The sequence below is a fragment of the Meriones unguiculatus genome, chromosome 3 (assembly GCF_030254825.1).
Source record: "Meriones unguiculatus strain TT.TT164.6M chromosome 3, Bangor_MerUng_6.1, whole genome shotgun sequence".
NCBI lineage: Eukaryota > Metazoa > Chordata > Mammalia > Rodentia > Muridae > Meriones > Meriones unguiculatus.
The window spans coordinates 120,664,308-120,682,300 of NC_083351.1; the positions used below are offsets into that span (position 1 = coordinate 120,664,308).

General features: G+C 40.6%; 1 protein-coding gene across 3 annotated transcripts in view; it reads right to left on the reverse strand.

Moving 5' to 3' along the window:
• Positions 1-17,993, reverse strand: part of Drosha (drosha ribonuclease III) — a 106,141-nt gene that overhangs the window by 9,612 nt on the left and 78,536 nt on the right. For all 3 annotated transcript variants that reach the window (XM_021633730.2, XM_021633726.2, XM_021633729.2), the window contains exons 26-29: positions 16,801-16,871; positions 11,862-11,906; positions 9,438-9,595; positions 8,155-8,260 (exon numbers count right to left, since the gene is read on the reverse strand). In XM_021633730.2, coding sequence (XP_021489405.1) covers positions 8,155-8,260; positions 9,438-9,595; positions 11,862-11,906; positions 16,801-16,871 — 380 coding nt within the window. The remainder of the gene's footprint in view (positions 1-8,154; positions 8,261-9,437; positions 9,596-11,861; positions 11,907-16,800; positions 16,872-17,993) is intronic.

A 17,993-nucleotide genomic window follows, 5' to 3' on the forward strand; every position in this document is an offset into this window, starting at 1 on the left:
AATTTCAAAATTATTTATATATTTCAACCTCAGGATTTCAAATCAGAAATGTCTACTAAGAATTTGAGATCACTAACAGCCCTCCAAGGACTATCCCATAGTAATGTTAGAGACCGCCTGAGAATTAGACAACTGATCCATCCCAAACAAGCCCAATTTATTAACATGCACTAGAAGAGAGATGGAAAAGGAGACTAGGGGAAGTGGGCAGATACCAAGATGAGGATTCACCAAACTTAAAAAAGCAGACATAATTATCCCCAATCCCCAAGACTCAAGGGAATACTGTACCTAAATCTATGTCTCCTTACCAGAAGCATAAACAAATTGTTGGTTTCCTGAACACAGGATCGGGAGGAGGCAGCTGTGAGTCACAGTGGCATTACACCCGCCACTATTCCACAGTGCACTATGTTTATTAGATCCAAGTTTTATGCTCTATGGCTCCACAGTGTCAACAAAGCTTATGAAAATCAAGATTTATTCTCAATGCTTGATATTGAATCCTTGACAATAGATAAATAAGGAACAATATGTTCTTAATTTGTCTGACAATGATTCATGAAGCAGAAATACAACTTGATTTTCATAAGCCTTGCCTGCTATTGAATTTTAGACTGTAACTCTTTGCCTGTCTCTGCTCCATTTTCCTCCCAGTTCCCCCTTAGCTACAGTTTTTCTTCAGTACACTAGTGTTTTAAAATTATTATATATATATATATATATGTTTTTTTGCACAACTACCACATACTAATAAAAAGATACAAATTAAAATCCACAAAGAAGCCTAAAATTTAAAAGGTCAAATGTGACGTGACTATATCAGACAATAGAAAGCCCATCAAACCAACTTACAGAGTACATGAGCTGGAAGTGCTATCTCTGTGGTTTGGATTTCAAGTTGAAGTAGACACCACACAAGAATAGACAGGAAGCTTATTTTGGGAGTATGGTTATGTTGAGCAAGTTGAATGCATACTTTGGGTGGCTGTGCAAATGGTGTGTTCCTTCTCCAGAACCAATGGGCCCAAGGAAACCCAGAAGCACACCCAAGTGATGACACACTGCTGGCTATCATGCCCCAGCTGTTACCTTCAGGGTCACAGATCCTCTTTCAGTGCGATGGAAGCATACTGTCTGACAGAGAAGGAAAGCAGTGTAGATAGAAACAGGAATGCCTCCAGCTTTATTTTAAGACAGGTCTTAAAGCAGTCAAGTTGCTAAAAGTAAGGTCTGTTAAATCCTTGCCAAAAAGTCCAAGTATGAACCAAAAGTCAAAAGGAGAAGAAACCACGTAAACAAATGTCCTGCAACACTACTCTCTATCTAAGCATGAAAGCCCAAAGGGAGGTTCATTAACCTGACAATCTCTATCTTTGTCCTCAGCTGAATTCAACTTCAGAATAAATCTACTCTTTGGCAAACCATGGGTACAGCGAGGACTGACAACAGAGTCAAGGCCCGTTTTGGGGGTCTGGGGTTAGCATGGCAACAGTGGAGGCTGATTAGTTACCAGGTCTGCACTGAAGGCAGATCCAGAATGACCAACAGCAGACTTAGGTTTCACAATGAACTCTCTCCCCAGAGAGCCACACACAGATTAGCCACAACAATCACCATGCTGATGGAGTTGCAAGCATGGACTCAGTACCACACAGCTGCTCCACTGCACCAAACTTTCCAGGAAGCTGACCCCTCTCAAAAGCATTCTAGCCAACTTCAGTACAGAGGTCTAAGATGCTTCTCAGGCATTAGTGCCCATATCTCCCAAACACCAAGGAGTCAGAATTTTGAACTCTGAACTTATGATGCTTGCCTTTTGAAAAAGTACATGTGGACTCTGATGAACACAGAACTGGAACTGAAAAAGGCTGAGGTAGTTAATAACAAAATGGCTGGGGGGGATTTTCTAGGAAAATTAAACATAGTGGCAAAATAGGGACCATGACATAGCAAGGTGACCATAGGGGGAACTAGAAAGAAAATCAGAACCAAGTGAGGAACAGCTGATACACGAAAGGGATCAGGAAATGGACACATTAACGCCTCGGCACAAGCTATGGAATCCCCAATGGTGGAGGGGCAAGGCAAGATGCTGCCACCATAAATGCTATTTCCACAGAAGTGCTATCTGTAGCAACAGTGGCATTAGGTAAGATTTGTTTGCTTTTCAGTAACAGGGGAAAGATTATATAGAAAGTTTAAGAATCTCTCTAGACTTTATTTTTACACATAATCTTCTAGATACCCATTTCCTTACTGCCTTTAAAATTCTTACCTTTACCAAATTGTTACCTGTCCCTAATAAACTTTTCAGCCCTCACTGACGTTTAGTTATAAATCAGAAACAACGAAGAAAGGTACACTTAAGATCTTTATAAACCTGACTAAGGGACTGCTGATCTCTGGGGCAATGCCAAGGGCCAGTACATATTCCAAAGCTCAGATTCTGGTTTTGAGACTTTAAGATGTTCCCACAATCTCAGCAGAAGTCTCCCACACTTACTATTAATTTCCATGCAAATAAGATTTACTGGTTTAAAACATGAAGACTGATATTCTTCCTTTAACTTCTCTAGTCACTCTTGGTTCTAGGAGTAAACCATAGCATGGGACATAAGCTACCCAAGAGGGCCACCTAGTGTAAGGCCAGTAGACTTAGATCTATTATTTCGAAGACAGTGGAGTGAAAGATAGGTATACAATTAAAATTGACAGTGATATGCCACACAGGTCTTTTATACCACGAGTGGTAGCTAGATGGTCTCCATTTCCCATGATAATTAAAGAAAAACTACAGAAATGATAGCCAGCAGAATGCAGGTCAGACACAAGGAGCCAAATTATGTCAGTGATAGAGAAATCCTGTCGGGAGGCTGGGGAATCCATCTTCTCCGAGCTCTGTTAGATAGGGTACCTGCCTGCCTGGATGATTTATTTTCACAGCTGTCAGGAGGCAGCAGGGCAGGATGAGATCACCACTTCTCGAGCTTTTTGTTTGTAATATCTGCTCTCCCTCCTAGTCTCCTGCATTATTCCTCTAAAATCTAGCAAAAAAACTTCCACAAGTTCATCTTGCTGATGCATCCCACCACTGGGCTCAGTACTGGGCACACAGGAGGCACAGAATAAGCAGCTCTTGTTAGCTCTGAGGTAGAGCAAAAGGCTAAGAAGGAAGAGTGCCATAAAAGACAGGTATTCTGGCCCGAGTAAAGGTTTTCTTTGAGGTACTCTTTTTCACACTGACCTTACCAGGCAGACCTACCCTAAAAGCCAAAATCTTCAGTGTATAGATTAGAATGTCTTCCCTAGACATCTCAATTCAAATTTGATTAAGCTATGGCAACGGCATATGATCCACATTCCTTCCCAAGCAGGCTCTTCAGTACTCACTCACACAGTAACACTTTTCCCCAACAACTTGCACAACTTGGAAGACACAGTTACATTTGCCCCGTTGTCTTTACTCTTTGTAAAACAAGCATGTACCCAAGTGGCTCAATGCTAAGGCTTTCCGATGTGATTAACTGCCATTCTGTGCCTCTGTAATTACAAGAAGGAATCAATTGCTCTCCTTCCAATGCAATTCCAGTGATCTGCACACTTAAAAAGATTTTAATCCTTAAACATTTCAAAGTCAGTTTCCAGTTCATTACTTGACACATAAAGTAACATGCTCATTTCTCTACAGATGCACTTCCTGTGCCCTCTATGTGACTTACCCTTCTGCAAACTTTCCCTCTCTTACTTCTTTAGCAAGTCTGGACTGAGAATCTAACTTATGCTGGGTACTGCTGGACTAGAGAAGAAATGAAACACGATCTTATAGAATTCTGGTCTAGTGGGGTAGGCAAGCTGAAAAAAGTGCTAGAATAGAAACGAATACAGAATTTTGACTTGGGTAGAGTGAGGGGGTCAGGGAAGTTTCTCCTACATCCAGAAATCAGGTCAGCAAAATAATCAACTAGCTGTAGGACAATTTTCCCAGGCATGTAAAAAGGAAACCAGCATGTAGAAAGGTAGTGGTAGAAGAGGCCTGAACACAGCAGGCAAGTGCAGGGCAGAAAGAGCTTGTGACATAAGGCTGAACAGGTGGGCAAAACCACTAAGGGTCCTGCTGGTTCTCTAGCCACTGTCTAAAAAGGAATCAAAGATCATTAATCTGGGCTGTGAAGATCGTTCATTCAAAGCCTATTTTCTGAGTACATAAATAACAGAAAATTTATTTCCTAATGAACCAAAAAAATCAGATTAAAAAAACAGACAAAATGTTTTCAGTTTCTACTCTGATGGGAGAAGACTAGTAAAGAATGGAGGCGCGGCTCCAGTCAGGAGGGAAAACTGGGGCCGAGGAAGGGGCTGCCTGCTTAAGCAGAGCGGCTTAAAAGAGGTTTTATTCATAAGATGACCAAAGATCTAAGGGGGTTGAGGGATTTGGCTACACGGATCACCTAGAGAGGAACATCAGAGCACATGCTAAGTCCCCACTCTTGTAGGCAAATGTAAAGAGGATGAGAGGAGACTAAACAGCATTTTTTACCCTTAAGATGGAAAGAGGTTTGCTGCAAAGAAGACTTGTTAGCTGGTTGCCCTTTCAAAATAATCCCTCTAGGGGATGCAGCTCAGTGGTAAGAGCGCCAGTCTGCCACGTACAAGCCCTGGCTTCAACAAACAATACTGGAAACAGAATTCCTCTACAAACCATCCAAAGACGGATGCAGAGCAAGAAAGGGCCAGATCCCATGGAAGAGCATGGCTGTAAGTTAGACAACAGCATCCATAGAGAAGCTGGAGCCCAGACACAGAACTAACTAAGAAGGTAAAGCTGACAGGAGATGCTAATGTTGGGAGGTGTAATAGAGAAACAAAGATGAGTTAAGCGTGATCCTAAGGCTTTGATTACTGAAATAATGGAATAATCCTTACTGGTAGAAAGAACGCTGAGAGAGAAGCAGGACTGAGGGTGAAAAATGAAAACTGTTTTGCTTTAGAGGTGCCTATTAGAAATCTAATTAAACCCAGCACTCGGGAGGCAGAGGCAGGTGGGATTGCTGTTTGAGGTGTTTGAGGTCAGCCTGGTCCACAGAAAGAGTTCCAGGACAGCCTGCTACACAGAGAAACCCTGTCTTGAAAAACCAAAATAATAATAATAATAATAATAATAATAATAATTCTATCTTGGTGTTTGAGTATCCCTATATTCCACAGATATGGGTCTAGCATGTGAAAAGGACATAAAGGCTTTGGACATAAGTTAGGAAATAGCATACAGATGTTTTCAAAACCAAAAGACAGACTGAATGAGATCACCTACAAAGCAGAAGTCAAAGGAAGAGAGGAGGTCTGGCAACTGAGACTGGGACAATCTTGATGTTAGCAGATTGCAGCTAAATGCCTGGTTGGTGTCGTAACAGGAGAGCTGTCATGAAAAGACTCTTCTAGTTGGAACACATAAAATGGATTGGATCTGGGTACAAGTTGATAGAAGGAAAATGACTTCCCGCCATCCTGAGATCAGGGCCTCCTGAAAGATTCTGGCTTTAAACTGTCCATCTCTGAGCAGAGTACAAAAGTGCCCTCAAAGATATCAAGGCAAGCTTTTCAAAGAGTAGCAGCTAGTCTGGAGGACCTGGGGCCTGGGAGCCCACTTCTCTTGCAGAAGGGTGCTCTACTACCCTGTGCTTTGTATGAGCAGAACCTTAAGCTTCCCATCCGTTACAGGTCTATAAATGTTATTGCTTCTAATTGGATCTCCCTGCCAATCACATTCTTTCTGTAGCATTGAGAGCCATGAAGGACTCACTTCAGTGACCCAGGTGATTGGTACTGGTAAGGCAACTATGAGTGATGGCAATTATGTGGTGATAAAAGGACACATCCCATAAACACGGCAGTAATACTGCTAGGACCTGGGAGAAGTAAAGGGAGGAAACAAAGGTGACTTCTGGGTTTCTGATGTATAGTACTGGATAGCTGATGCTGTCATCAACTCATGACTCAGGAAAACTTCAAGAAGACCAAGGAGGGAGAATATTCTATTCATTTTTGGCATCTGGAACTGGAGCTCAGGACAGAAGTGAGCTTGAAGAGATCAGCTGCATGTTTCCTGCCAATAAGGTGAAACTGCTGACACGTATGGAGTAGACTGTTGTAGAGACAATATATCAGAAGGAGATGTGGTCTGGCAGTGACCTCTTCGATGCTGACATATTTACTAGCTGTAAGGAATAAGCTGAACATGCAAAGGATGCTAAGTCATTAAGAAAAGAGGTACACCATTTCAAGGAGGGAGCAATCATGTCAACGTTCAGCAGCCTTTAAAATATGTGCTTATGACAGATCATCTTTGTCTTGCTAACAGATCTGCTACTCATTTCTCCCAAAATTTTCTATAACAATACTTTATAACCACCCTATGCATCATAGTTTTATCACTTGCTAAGTCTGGTCTAGCGAAAGCTCTAATTTTAAGTCTGCAAGGCTGGTAAACTCATTTTGTACAAAGCTGTACGTCTGCAGCACAGTATGCTAGATCACACTCATAATGCCAGCATTCAGGAGACTCAGGCAGGAAGACTGCCGTGAGTTTGAAACCAGCCTGGACTACAGAACAAAACCTTATCTCAAAACAACAAAAGCAAACCAATTATACTGCTAGCTAGCATGAAGTGACTGGAAGGAGGCCAGGGCCTGACTCTGAAGCACTGCCCTGGGTTTACTTCACTTGTGGCCCACAGGCAGGACTCCGGCCTCCTGAGCTTTAGTTTATTGTCTACTCAGTGCTGGAGCTACTGAAGGGCAACGCATTTGAAAACAGGTCCCATCCCTAGAGTCCAGAACTCTGCATGAGCAGGAGGAGGATGCCCATTTGAGGCAGTTTCCAGAGTCCACAAAGTGAGCTGTCCTCAAGTTACTTGGTATGCTTTGGCTACTTCTCTGATAAAGCAGATACTTTTGACATCTATGAAGTCTCTTCTCTAATGGGGAAGAGTGAACTCACAATTTGCTGTTTCATCAGCAAGATGTGAGACACTAGCTATCAAAAGGTTCATATTTTCTAAAGAATTCAATTATCAACTAAAGAAAGAAACCCCTGTCTTTCTAAAAGCAGCTAATTTCAAGTGGCAATCAACCTGTTCCTTAGAGCTGAAGAGGCACTAGTGACTCCTGCGTGCTTACCACAGAACATGGCAGCACATGGTAGGCGACAGCAACACAACGCAGCGAGTGAGTGAGCACAGGTGAGAATACCGCTGAAAATTCACACCTAAACACCGTGCACTCTCAACTCCTGATGCTCATGCCTCAGAGCTGCAGAACTAAGATTTAATTCTGTCCAAAGAAAAGCACACATAACAATGTAAGACGTATGAAAGAACTGCTATTAGCCTCAACACACTAAAGATCACCCTGAAGAGCACCCAGTGCACACTTTTCCTCCCACTAGAGCACCACTTTCCCAATACACAGTTCTCAGGGGCTTCTCAGAGGTCACTTGTAGGCCTTCCGAGATCACTGATGGCTAGACAGGCCTCCTCTGACATTCCAGGTATATTACTGACAGGCTTCACAGTACAACTGTATGCAGCAAACAAAAGTTAATAAAATGACTAAATGAAACAAGCGTTTTGTACTTGTTTCTGTTAACCTTGACTCTGTACTTCCCTTCCAATTCTGCCACAGAGCCAACATGAGTCCCAACTGCCTCAGTTACTTTTTCATGCACACCCTTGTTTCTCTAGACTCAGTGCGGAAAACTGACTCTTACTAAATTCTCAATGGCTAAACCCTACCCATCTTCGAAGGTCCAACATCACCAGACCCATGATGCCATCCCTGTACTCTATAATTAGAAGAATATTTTCCTGACCATGTAATCCAGCAACTGGCCTGCACCTCTATGATATTTGATATGTTCTACCTTACATGAAATTATACTCACAATTTTTAGATTATAATGTGTGCATATACATACACACATACAATGTATATGGCAGAGCACTTGTAATTACTTTATTCCTTGGAGGATGAAAAGTGACTTTCATTGTCACCAAGAAGTAAGTTATGTTAAACAGGTATGTATGAGGACCTCCTGTTTCTTGCTTTGCATTATCCTGTGAACTTATGAGAGAGAATAACCGAAGACACACTCACCGTTAAGTGTCCTTCATGATGATCTGGGAAGTGAATGAACAAGTACTCTGTGGCTACCAGCTGCATTATAGAGTCACCTAGAAATTCCATCCTCTGATTGTGGCCTCTGAAAATGAAACATCACTATAAATAAACCAGTATTTGTGGATTTAAAGAAAACAAACATTATTTTTAAGATTACAACTTAAAAACATTATTTGTTCATTGTGTTTTAGAGCAAAAAACTAAATATAATACCCTGACAACCTCAACTGTGGAAAACAATCTGAAAATGAATTTTAATTTAATGTTTATTTAAACCATGGGTATGTGTGGTGTGTATGTGTTTGTATACAGCTATGTGCAATGAGACCAGATCACCTGACGCTGTAGTTGCAGTGACTGTGAGCACCTGACATGGGTGCTAGGAACCAAACTCAAGTCCTTTGAAAGAGCAACACTCACTCTTAACCACTAAACCATGTGTCCAGCCCAAAAGTGAATGATTTAAGGATTAAAGGACGACCAAATTAAGATTAGTAAACAGCACCTGGCCAGAATCACAGTGGTATCAATTGAAAAATAAAGTAAAATTAGAAAACACTCTTACAAGACAGAAAAGAGCCCTTAATTTTTCTAAACCTATTAAATGTGTATGTTCTTTATTCAAAGCGGGAATTTATTTTACAAATGTTTACAAAATCTATGCCTTTAATTTTACAGTGTAAAGAGAGTTTAGAATATTTCATTCAAGGGAAGGGGAAACTATTTTATATTATATAATCTCATATACAGACTCGCACCTACAATTTTACTACTTTTCTTATTATTTTTTTCTTTTTTTGCTGTGCTGAGGACTGAACCCAGGGTTTTAATAATTTCAATAGTCTCAATAAATCTTTACCTAACAGAGTAAGAGTTAGAAAGCCAGTCACAGCCTGTTTAAAAGTTTTACTAGAGTGTGGTCACACTTACGTTTTTTGTTTGTTTTGAATCTATGGCTGTTTTTACAATATTATGGCAAATAATGACAAACAGACCACATGGTCTGCAGAGCTTATAATGTTTAATGCATGTCTCTGTATGGACAAAGGTTTAAATCCTTCAGATCTCATAATCTTCATGAAGACATCAAGATGGATGTCACTGGAACCAAAAGCCTGGATTAGAGTACTGGCCCTGATCCACAGCACTGTCTGTCTGTCTCTCCACGTGAGTCTGGTACAGTGTATCTGCTCTCTCAGTTCCTCTGGAGGGCAGGAAGGTTTCGTCAGGTGAGCACTACACAAGCACTCTTCACTCACAGGGTCAGGTGGTTAAAGCCCACAGTTCTCAGTGTGAACGCCCGCGCCAGAAGTCGGACATGAGTGAAGATCACTCCAATTGCTTCTTCAAACTCGGTGAGTTTCTGTAGGACTGGAGAAGTCTCAATAAGTTGTCGATCCGTATTTGGCTCCTGTAGCTACAGAAAATACAGAAATAAATTAAAAATCATATGTAGTTTTTGTTACAAGGGTAATTATCAATTCCAGGACACTGTTCTGTAAAACTCCATCTCCCATGGGCAGAAATTTCTGAAATGCCAAATAAAACATGAAAGCCTTTTCCCCATCTCTTAGAATAGCAAACAAACCTAATATTTAAAGAAGGCTCAAATAATATTTTCCAATCTTCATTCAAATTTCAAGGCCAAGTTCTGTACACAGATAGTTCAAAATCTCTGGTATTAGACTAACTCTCTAAGGAAGATGCAAGCTGAAGAACAGCTGCCCTATACATACGTGTGTGTGTGTGTGTGTGTGTGTGTGTGTGTGTGTGTGTGTGTGTTTATACCTAGAGAAGGTGCTTAGAATTTGTCTTTGTGACAAGTCTCCAGGCGATGGGCTGCTGTCTGGGAACTGTCCTTTAAGAGTCACTGATTTCAGAGTAACAAGACTACTGTGCATCTTGAACACACTGTGCATCTTGAACACACTGTGCAGACTGTTTTGGCAAATGAGCATCATTAAAACTGAATTTAGCTTCCAGTGGATATTATTATTCCACTAGACAGGTGGTGCTCCATGTAACAATGGGCTTTTCAGAACTGGCAAAGAGAAAATATAAGAAGTGTTAACTAAAACAAACGTTTTCAACAATGTTGGGCAATGTTATGTTTTTAACAGACTATTCTTCCTGCACTCTGAGTTGCCATTTAGTGTCATAAAACCTCCCATGAACATTTGGTCACTAGTGATTACTACATATGTTAACTACATAGCCACATATAAGAAGTATGACTAGGTGAAATACATATATACATCCTAAACTAAAGCAGAAAGAAAAGCAAAAAATAAACACTTTTAAAGCTAACTTTAAAAATCATGTCACCACGTGTAATCTTTTAAATTCTTAAATCCTGAGTAAAAAGCTATCACATAGGTAGATCATTCTGAGTGAAATATCTCAGAAGGAGAAAGACAAACATGGGATATACTCACTTATATAGACCTATAAGATATGATAAACATAATGAAATCTATACACCTAAAAAAGATAATCAATTGAGCGGACATGGGGTAAGATGATCAATCCTCATTTAGAAAGACAGATGGGATGTGCATTGAACATATGACAGGAGTCTACTGAGCGCATCTGAAAGACTCTAACTAGCAGTGTTTTCAAAGCAAAGACTCATGACCAAACCTTTGGCAGAGTACAGGGAATCATAAGAAAGAAGGGGAGTTAGTCTGATGGGGAAAGGATAGGAGCTCCACAAGGACCAAATATATCTGGGCACAGGGTCTTTTCTGAGACTGACATTCAACCAAGGACCATGTATGGATATAACCTAGAACCTCCACTCAGATGTAGCTTGTGGTAGCTCAGTAACCAATTGGTTTCCCAAAGTGAGGGGAACAGGGACTATTTCTAACAGGAACTCGATGACTGGCTCTTTGGTCTCCCCACCCCCGAAGGGAGGAGCAGTCCTGTTAGGCCACAGAGGAGGGCTTTGCAGCCAGTCCTGAAGATACCTGATAAAACAGGATCAGATGAATGGGGAGGAGGTCCCCCCCATCAGTGGACTTGGAAAGGGGCACGGTGGAGATGAGGGAGGGAGGGAGGGAGGGAGGGACTGGGAGGGAATGAGGGATCGGGACACGGCTGGGATACAGAGTTAATAAAATATAACTGATAAAAAAAATAAAATTAAAAAAAAATAAAAATAAATAAATAAATATCAAAGCAAAAAAAATAAATAAATAAAAAATAAATAAAAAAAAAAGCTATCACATAGGTACTAAATTTTTAATATGCAGTAAAATTTATACAATCTGAATCAACTTCTAAGGCCCACATTAGGTTATAATTTAGCAATATTAATTTAGGATGTATTCTACTTTTTACTATGACTAAAAAATTACCTCTACCATCATTTCGCTACAACACCAGGCATGCATGTGCAAAAGAGTTAATGCAACCACTCTGGAAAGCACCTGCAGAGAGGGCTCCAGAGAGCACCTAGGTCTCCACAGCAGCTCCTCTGACTTTCGAGGAGCACAACTTCCATGCTTTCCAGACTACATGACACATAAACATTCCACTACTTACTTCTGAAATTTCCCTGTCTGACACCCAACAAAAAGTCATAACTCCGGGGAGGAGAATCAGAGAATAAAGGTGGGAAAAAGAATCAAAAGAAAGCCGTGGAGTTATAAGCTCACTGTAGACAAGAAGGTCATACGTACTTGGAGTGGGTGGAGAGGATAATTGAGCCAGACTTCTCGCAGGTCCTGGAAAATGGAATGATGCCTTTAGCGCTCAAGGGAGTCATTTAACACACTCTCAAGTACTAAATAAAATGTCATTATTTGAAATACTAAACTATTTCAGATGCTGACTCCACTTACTGCAAATTCAATAGTGCTAGCAAACTAATTTTTTAAAAGTGTATTCACCACTCAAACTGACTGTAGTGACTCTAATTAGCCTATTAAGCTGGGGAGGAAAAAAACCTTTTAAAACCAAGTTCCACATCTGCTAACCCTAATACAATAGATTAAACTACTGTTTTATTCATACCTCTCCATTCGGATCCCCTAGACTGGGGTATCTGCTGCAGCTTTTGTGAAACTCAGCCCGCACCTCTTTTATTTCACTTCATTGTCATAAGCTTCTTTCAGAGGGTGCAGAACAACCCACATCAAGTTCCTAAGCCCACAACTATGAGACCATGCTTTAACATGGCTCACACAAATGTTTACCTGAAATATGATAATAAATAAACTTTATGAGGAACTCTGGTATATTATCTCACTGGCTGAGTTAAATCCAGGAACAGTTATAATTCTAATATCCCGGGATTAAAGTGTTTTTCCTTCAGGTTCACATTCTCGGGAACCTCTTCCTAGATCTACCCTCAGGCCATGATGCTAGGCTTTTTAAGGTAAGTAAGAAAAAATAACCTGGAAAAAACAAACAAACCAGTTTTCTAAAGTTTGTTTTTGGCAGGATATAGGAAAAGTTACAATCACTTGTGACAAAGAAGGTGAAATAAAAGCCCAATGGTTCTGAACGACTTACAGAGGTTCTCAATGTTTAAAGAACGGGTTTAAATACCAAACTGTTCTTTAAAGGCACATGAAAGGGCTTCTGTTAACCAAATCAATAACTTCTCCCTTTTGTTGCCCAGAGTGAATTACACTGAGTGTCACCCCTCCTCACACTTCTGGTGTTCTCTCAGCAGTTCACTCTCTCTACTCCCAAGAGATGAACGCTTCCGAATCAGCCTCCGGCCTGCTTGTCTCCTCTGGAGCACGCCACTGTTCTCACAGCTCTCAACCCCGATTCAGTCTGGATTATTTTATTCCGCTACAACGACCTCTCATCTAAGTCATAACTTCGAATGCCTTACGGGCACCTTAGTTACCTCACGTCCACTCTGGTAATAATGGTTCCTTTACTTTCCATATTAAGCTAGGGAGTGCACAGGCTCTGATGGAGCACCTACGTCTAATTCTGAGTTGATGTTGGTAACGTAAAGCCTCTATTTCTACAGATATAAACCAAAGATAACCCTTAGACCTACTTCAAAGCATTCCCTGACATTTCGAGAAGTAGTGCAGTGGAAGGACTAAACCAGTGTGCGGGTCAAAGGGAACATTCCTATCAATAACAGGTTATTGGCAGCATTAATAAATCAGCTTTCTCTTCTAGCCTTTTCCAGTGTCTCCAGAACTCAAGACTCACATGGACATCCTGATTCTTTTTATCTTGCTGCTTCATGTTTTTCACTTAAAAATACTTAAGATTGTTCCTTGGATATCCACAGCCACCCATCTTGGTGTAAATTCATGCCGTCTTACAACTAGACAATTTCACTCACGTCCATTTCCTTTTATTTATGCCAGTGTAGTATCAGAGAAAATACACTGGGAAGATGTAGACTGAGATCCCAGCAATACTGCTAATTAGCTCTAGGACTATGGCATGCTTCTGGAAAATGCTCAAGATTGACTGGTCCTTCATTATGTATTAGGTTACTAAGATAAACAGGATTCAACTCTGTCCTCACAGAGGCCTAGTAAGGAAGAGTGGAGCTAAGTAAATGGTGTGTAGGGACCTACAGTAGGTCCCTTAAAAGTAAAAAGTCATTGTAAGCTACACCACAGCTGCCACTTTCTCAGACTAAATCTCACATGAAAAGAAATGGATGTGGCTGAGAGAGGCTCACTGAAGAAACTTAGATTATCACACCAAGAGAGGAGGAAGTAGGCTCCAGAGGAAAAGCCATCACTCTGCCTGGGGCTGTTAGAAAACTCTTCAAAGAAGACTTGGAAGAATATGGAAAATCTAGCAAATCCCAGCAGAGAGTGAGAACCAAACTCCAGGAAGACACAGGCAGAAAAGGGAATGTCTACAGATGGCATAGAGATGTGATAGGCAAAAAAAGAAGGCTGAAATAGGTAGAGCCAGATAAAGAAAACATCATACGTGGTGCCACTTTAATCTCTCTGTAAATTCATGGCCACCTGGTATAAATAGTGAGTTCCTAGTGGGCAGGGATACATAGTGAGGCCATGTTTACAACAACAACAAAACCACCCAAACCATCTATGCTATAGTGTATAGACTTTGGTGACTAGTCATCAAGTATCTTAAACTAGGAAGACCTGTCGCTCACGCAACACTTGGCATAACAAATAACTGAAGCAATGTGGGATGGCAGACAGTTAATCAGGTGAGAGGTGAGAGGCTTGAACAAGAAGCAGGGCAGCTTCTGAGTGAAACAGACAAGGAGTCACCTGAGTCAACAGAGAAGAAATTCAAAACTGAAGAGATACATGGAGAACAAAGCTTAGGGGCAGAAAAGAGTCTGAGATTTCTGATTTCAATAAAAATAAAAGCAAAATATGTTTGAGACTCTAGGTGATGGGACCAATACTAAACATGTGAAAATGGCAAGTCTGTGGAAGACCCATACCAGGCTGCCCAGAAGCAATTTGAAGAGACACCTTTTCCAATTTCTAGAATGCCAGAGAAAGGCCTGGGTCAGAACTGCCGGGGATAGATATACAACGAGACAAGAGGGGTGAAGACAGGAAAAATTACGTAATACCCTTCCACTGCTGTAAGAAGGCCAGTGAAGTAATCAACTGAAGCTTTCCATGCACAAAAACTCACTTTCCATGCAGCCTGAAGAGTTATGCAGACTAAAAGCAAACATTTTTTAGAAAGAAAAAAAAACAGCTAAGGAAGAAAAGGGCTATTAAAAGGGCTGGGAGGAGAGCACAAACAATGTCAACAGAGAGTTAACAGAAAACAAGGCATCCTCCTCATCCAGCAACAAGGGAAACACCAAAGTTCACTGTCTTTGAGTACCTTCTGCCTTCCTGACTACACTGTCCTCTCAACTGCTTTGCTGCTTCACCTCACGGCAGCACCCAATTTCCAACTAACCCCTTCTCTTAATTTGGTCTCACACATAGCAGCCACCAACACCCTCATTAGCCAGCACTAGCTGTGGCCTTAAAGGATGGCCCTGTCCTCACTAACACGGACAGCCCTTTGTTACAGAGTTCATCAACCTGCATTAGTTGTCTATGTCTTTTTTTCTGACTGTGTTCAGCGGACACATGAGTGCGCACACAAACACACACGCACAGTGCGTCAGCGTTTTACCCATTCAGTAGCTAGTAGATCCAAGCCAATTTGGAAGTATCAATCAAGTTAAAAAGTCCAAGCTTGTATCCATGAAAATTCTGAGGCAGAAAGTTATGTATTACTGAGCCTCGCTCAATTTTACGAGACACCAAAATGAATTCTAAACCTCAGCCATTCCATTTATAAGATAATGCTCAGGCTCTGCTTTTCCATTTAGGCACTTCCTCATTTCACCCTTTTAACAAATATTAAATGCTGAGCAGGTCAGGACTGCAGTAGGCACTGGAAATATAAGATAAGCTTACTAAGTAGACAAATGAGACAGAGGAGTTTAAAGGGGGCAAAACAGTCTGAAGACAAGTGGATCCAATTAAGAACACAGGATACAAAACTGTGGGGAAGAAGCACAGGTTGGATGCAGGTTAAGCCAGGACAAAGGAACAAGGGAAGCAGAGGTGAGGGAAACACGGAAGGCAGGAAAAAAGCTGCTGAAACTGCCAACAAAAGATAGAGGCCAGAACACGGTATTTCAGAATTGAGAAAAAAGCCCAAAAATCCATGCCATCTGCTACAGACACAAAGGAAGATACACAGTTGTTTGTGTATAGAACACAATGGGGGCCACAGGTCTGCAGGTATTTCTCGTATCATGGGCAAATACACAAATATAAAAATCATTACATATCTAGAAAAAGAAACTTAATTCTTGGACATAACATGGAGGTCACATGTCTAAGAGTATTGACTTTTAACTATATAGAGTAATATGGTAATAACACCAGACAGCTGTGCAAATGGAGGTTTCAAAAGGGCTTATAACACTGGCATCCGTGTTCTTCATTCCTCCACAGGGGTAAGTCACTCAATTATGATGACATTTCAATGTGGAATACAGAACTGCCTTTGCCTTTTAATATTAAATTGGCTTGTTTTGGTAAGGAGAACATGTGGGGTGCTCCAGCAACAGTAGAAACGGTATCTCTGGCAATAGATACATTAGTAACACAAACTATCTTAAAACCTTACAAAAGAAACCTACCATTTGCTTTAGAAAAAAAGTTCTCCTAGATTCTATTTCTTCATAGACCCATCAGAAGTCTAAAGAAAATGTGTTTTCCTAGTCTACACAATTTATAAAAACCCCCAAACAAAACAAAACAAAAACAAACCATGAAACCATGAACAGACTAACATCTTTAACTGAGCCTGCACGGGGCAGGTACCCACTTCTTAAAAACTGTAAAATCATATTATGTTGTGAGAAACTATACAACATAATAATTCCCATTGTATTTATAATGCATATTTAATCTGGAAATGACCATAAGGAAAGGTGAAGGAAAACCTGTTGCAAAAAATGTCACAGAACGCTCACACCGTCAAGAGTGGAATAAGATGATGCTGATGGACCTGGCATCCACTGCCTATGAAAGACCTGGCATTTGTTTTTTCTAGTTTTTTTAAGAAACCAAACTTCTGTACTGATATACAGCCAAGGAAAAACAGATGACTGAACATGAATACCGGATCATTAAAGAGTAAACGTCCAAATAACTGCTTGGCTTCCTCCAGGCTTCCCTCCAAGTACACAGCTCCTAGATGAAAGGAAATGGATGGCAAAAGGAAGGCTGCATTAATATTCAGAGAAAATTACACAACTCTATAAAAAGCAAAAAGGCAAGCCAAAATCCGTTACAGAAGAAAGCCTAGGAGCTAAGAGGAGACTGTTTTAAAGGTAACATTTTCCTGCTTCTAGCTATGCTTTTGTGCTAAAATTCAGACTAAAATATAAATTTAATTCACTAAAACTTGTAAGCAGAAGAGGCTAGATATGAACTCTCATAAAAGATGTGGCATATACCCCACTGGGAAGACAATATGTAACCATACTAAAGAAAACACTTCGATTCAGTTACTGTTTTTATAGTGCATATTTTAAAACAAATACATACATGCTAAGGGGAAAAAAGTATAGATGAAACTTAAGTCTAGACCAATGAAGGCTATTAAAAATAAAAAACTGGGATAAGCTACACTTTTAATTTGAAATAATTAAGCACTGTAAATGCACTTAGCATTAATCATAAGCTGTAAGTACTATAATAACAGTTTAACTTAGTAGCAAAATAAACCTAGAGTAGAAAAGTCATATTTTCCTGAAATCAAAATGTTATATTTGTCTTCAGAATGGCTGCACATCCATGTACAATGTTAAAATGTTAATAACTAAGAGGCTTTTGATCAACAAATATTACTAAATGTATCAAGAGTTGTAAACAAGGTGGATACAATGGCAGCTATGGCTCAGGGGCTGCTGGCTCCAGGCTGACTGCACCACAGTCCTCTCTTCCCCTTCATGGGGCAGCTCAGGAGGCTGCCAGGAGTCACGGGATTCAGGCTCAGAACCCACTGCTGGGTTGGGTGCTGTCAGGACTGGGGAGATTCTTCCAAGAGCTCCTTGAGGAAGTGACACTATTTCCATGTCTGACAGGGAACTGAAGACCAGAAGTTGGCTATCTGACAACTGACAGACTAAGGAACTGAATCATCTCTTCAATACTGAAGCCAAACTGTAACACATATCATTATGTGGACAAGGCACAATAATCCCATGTGACAAACTCTCTGGAAAAACAGACACTGCTGGGAAAGAGTGCATAATTATTAACATTCTTTTGCCACTGTTATCAATATGAAACTATAATAGGAAACTTTTG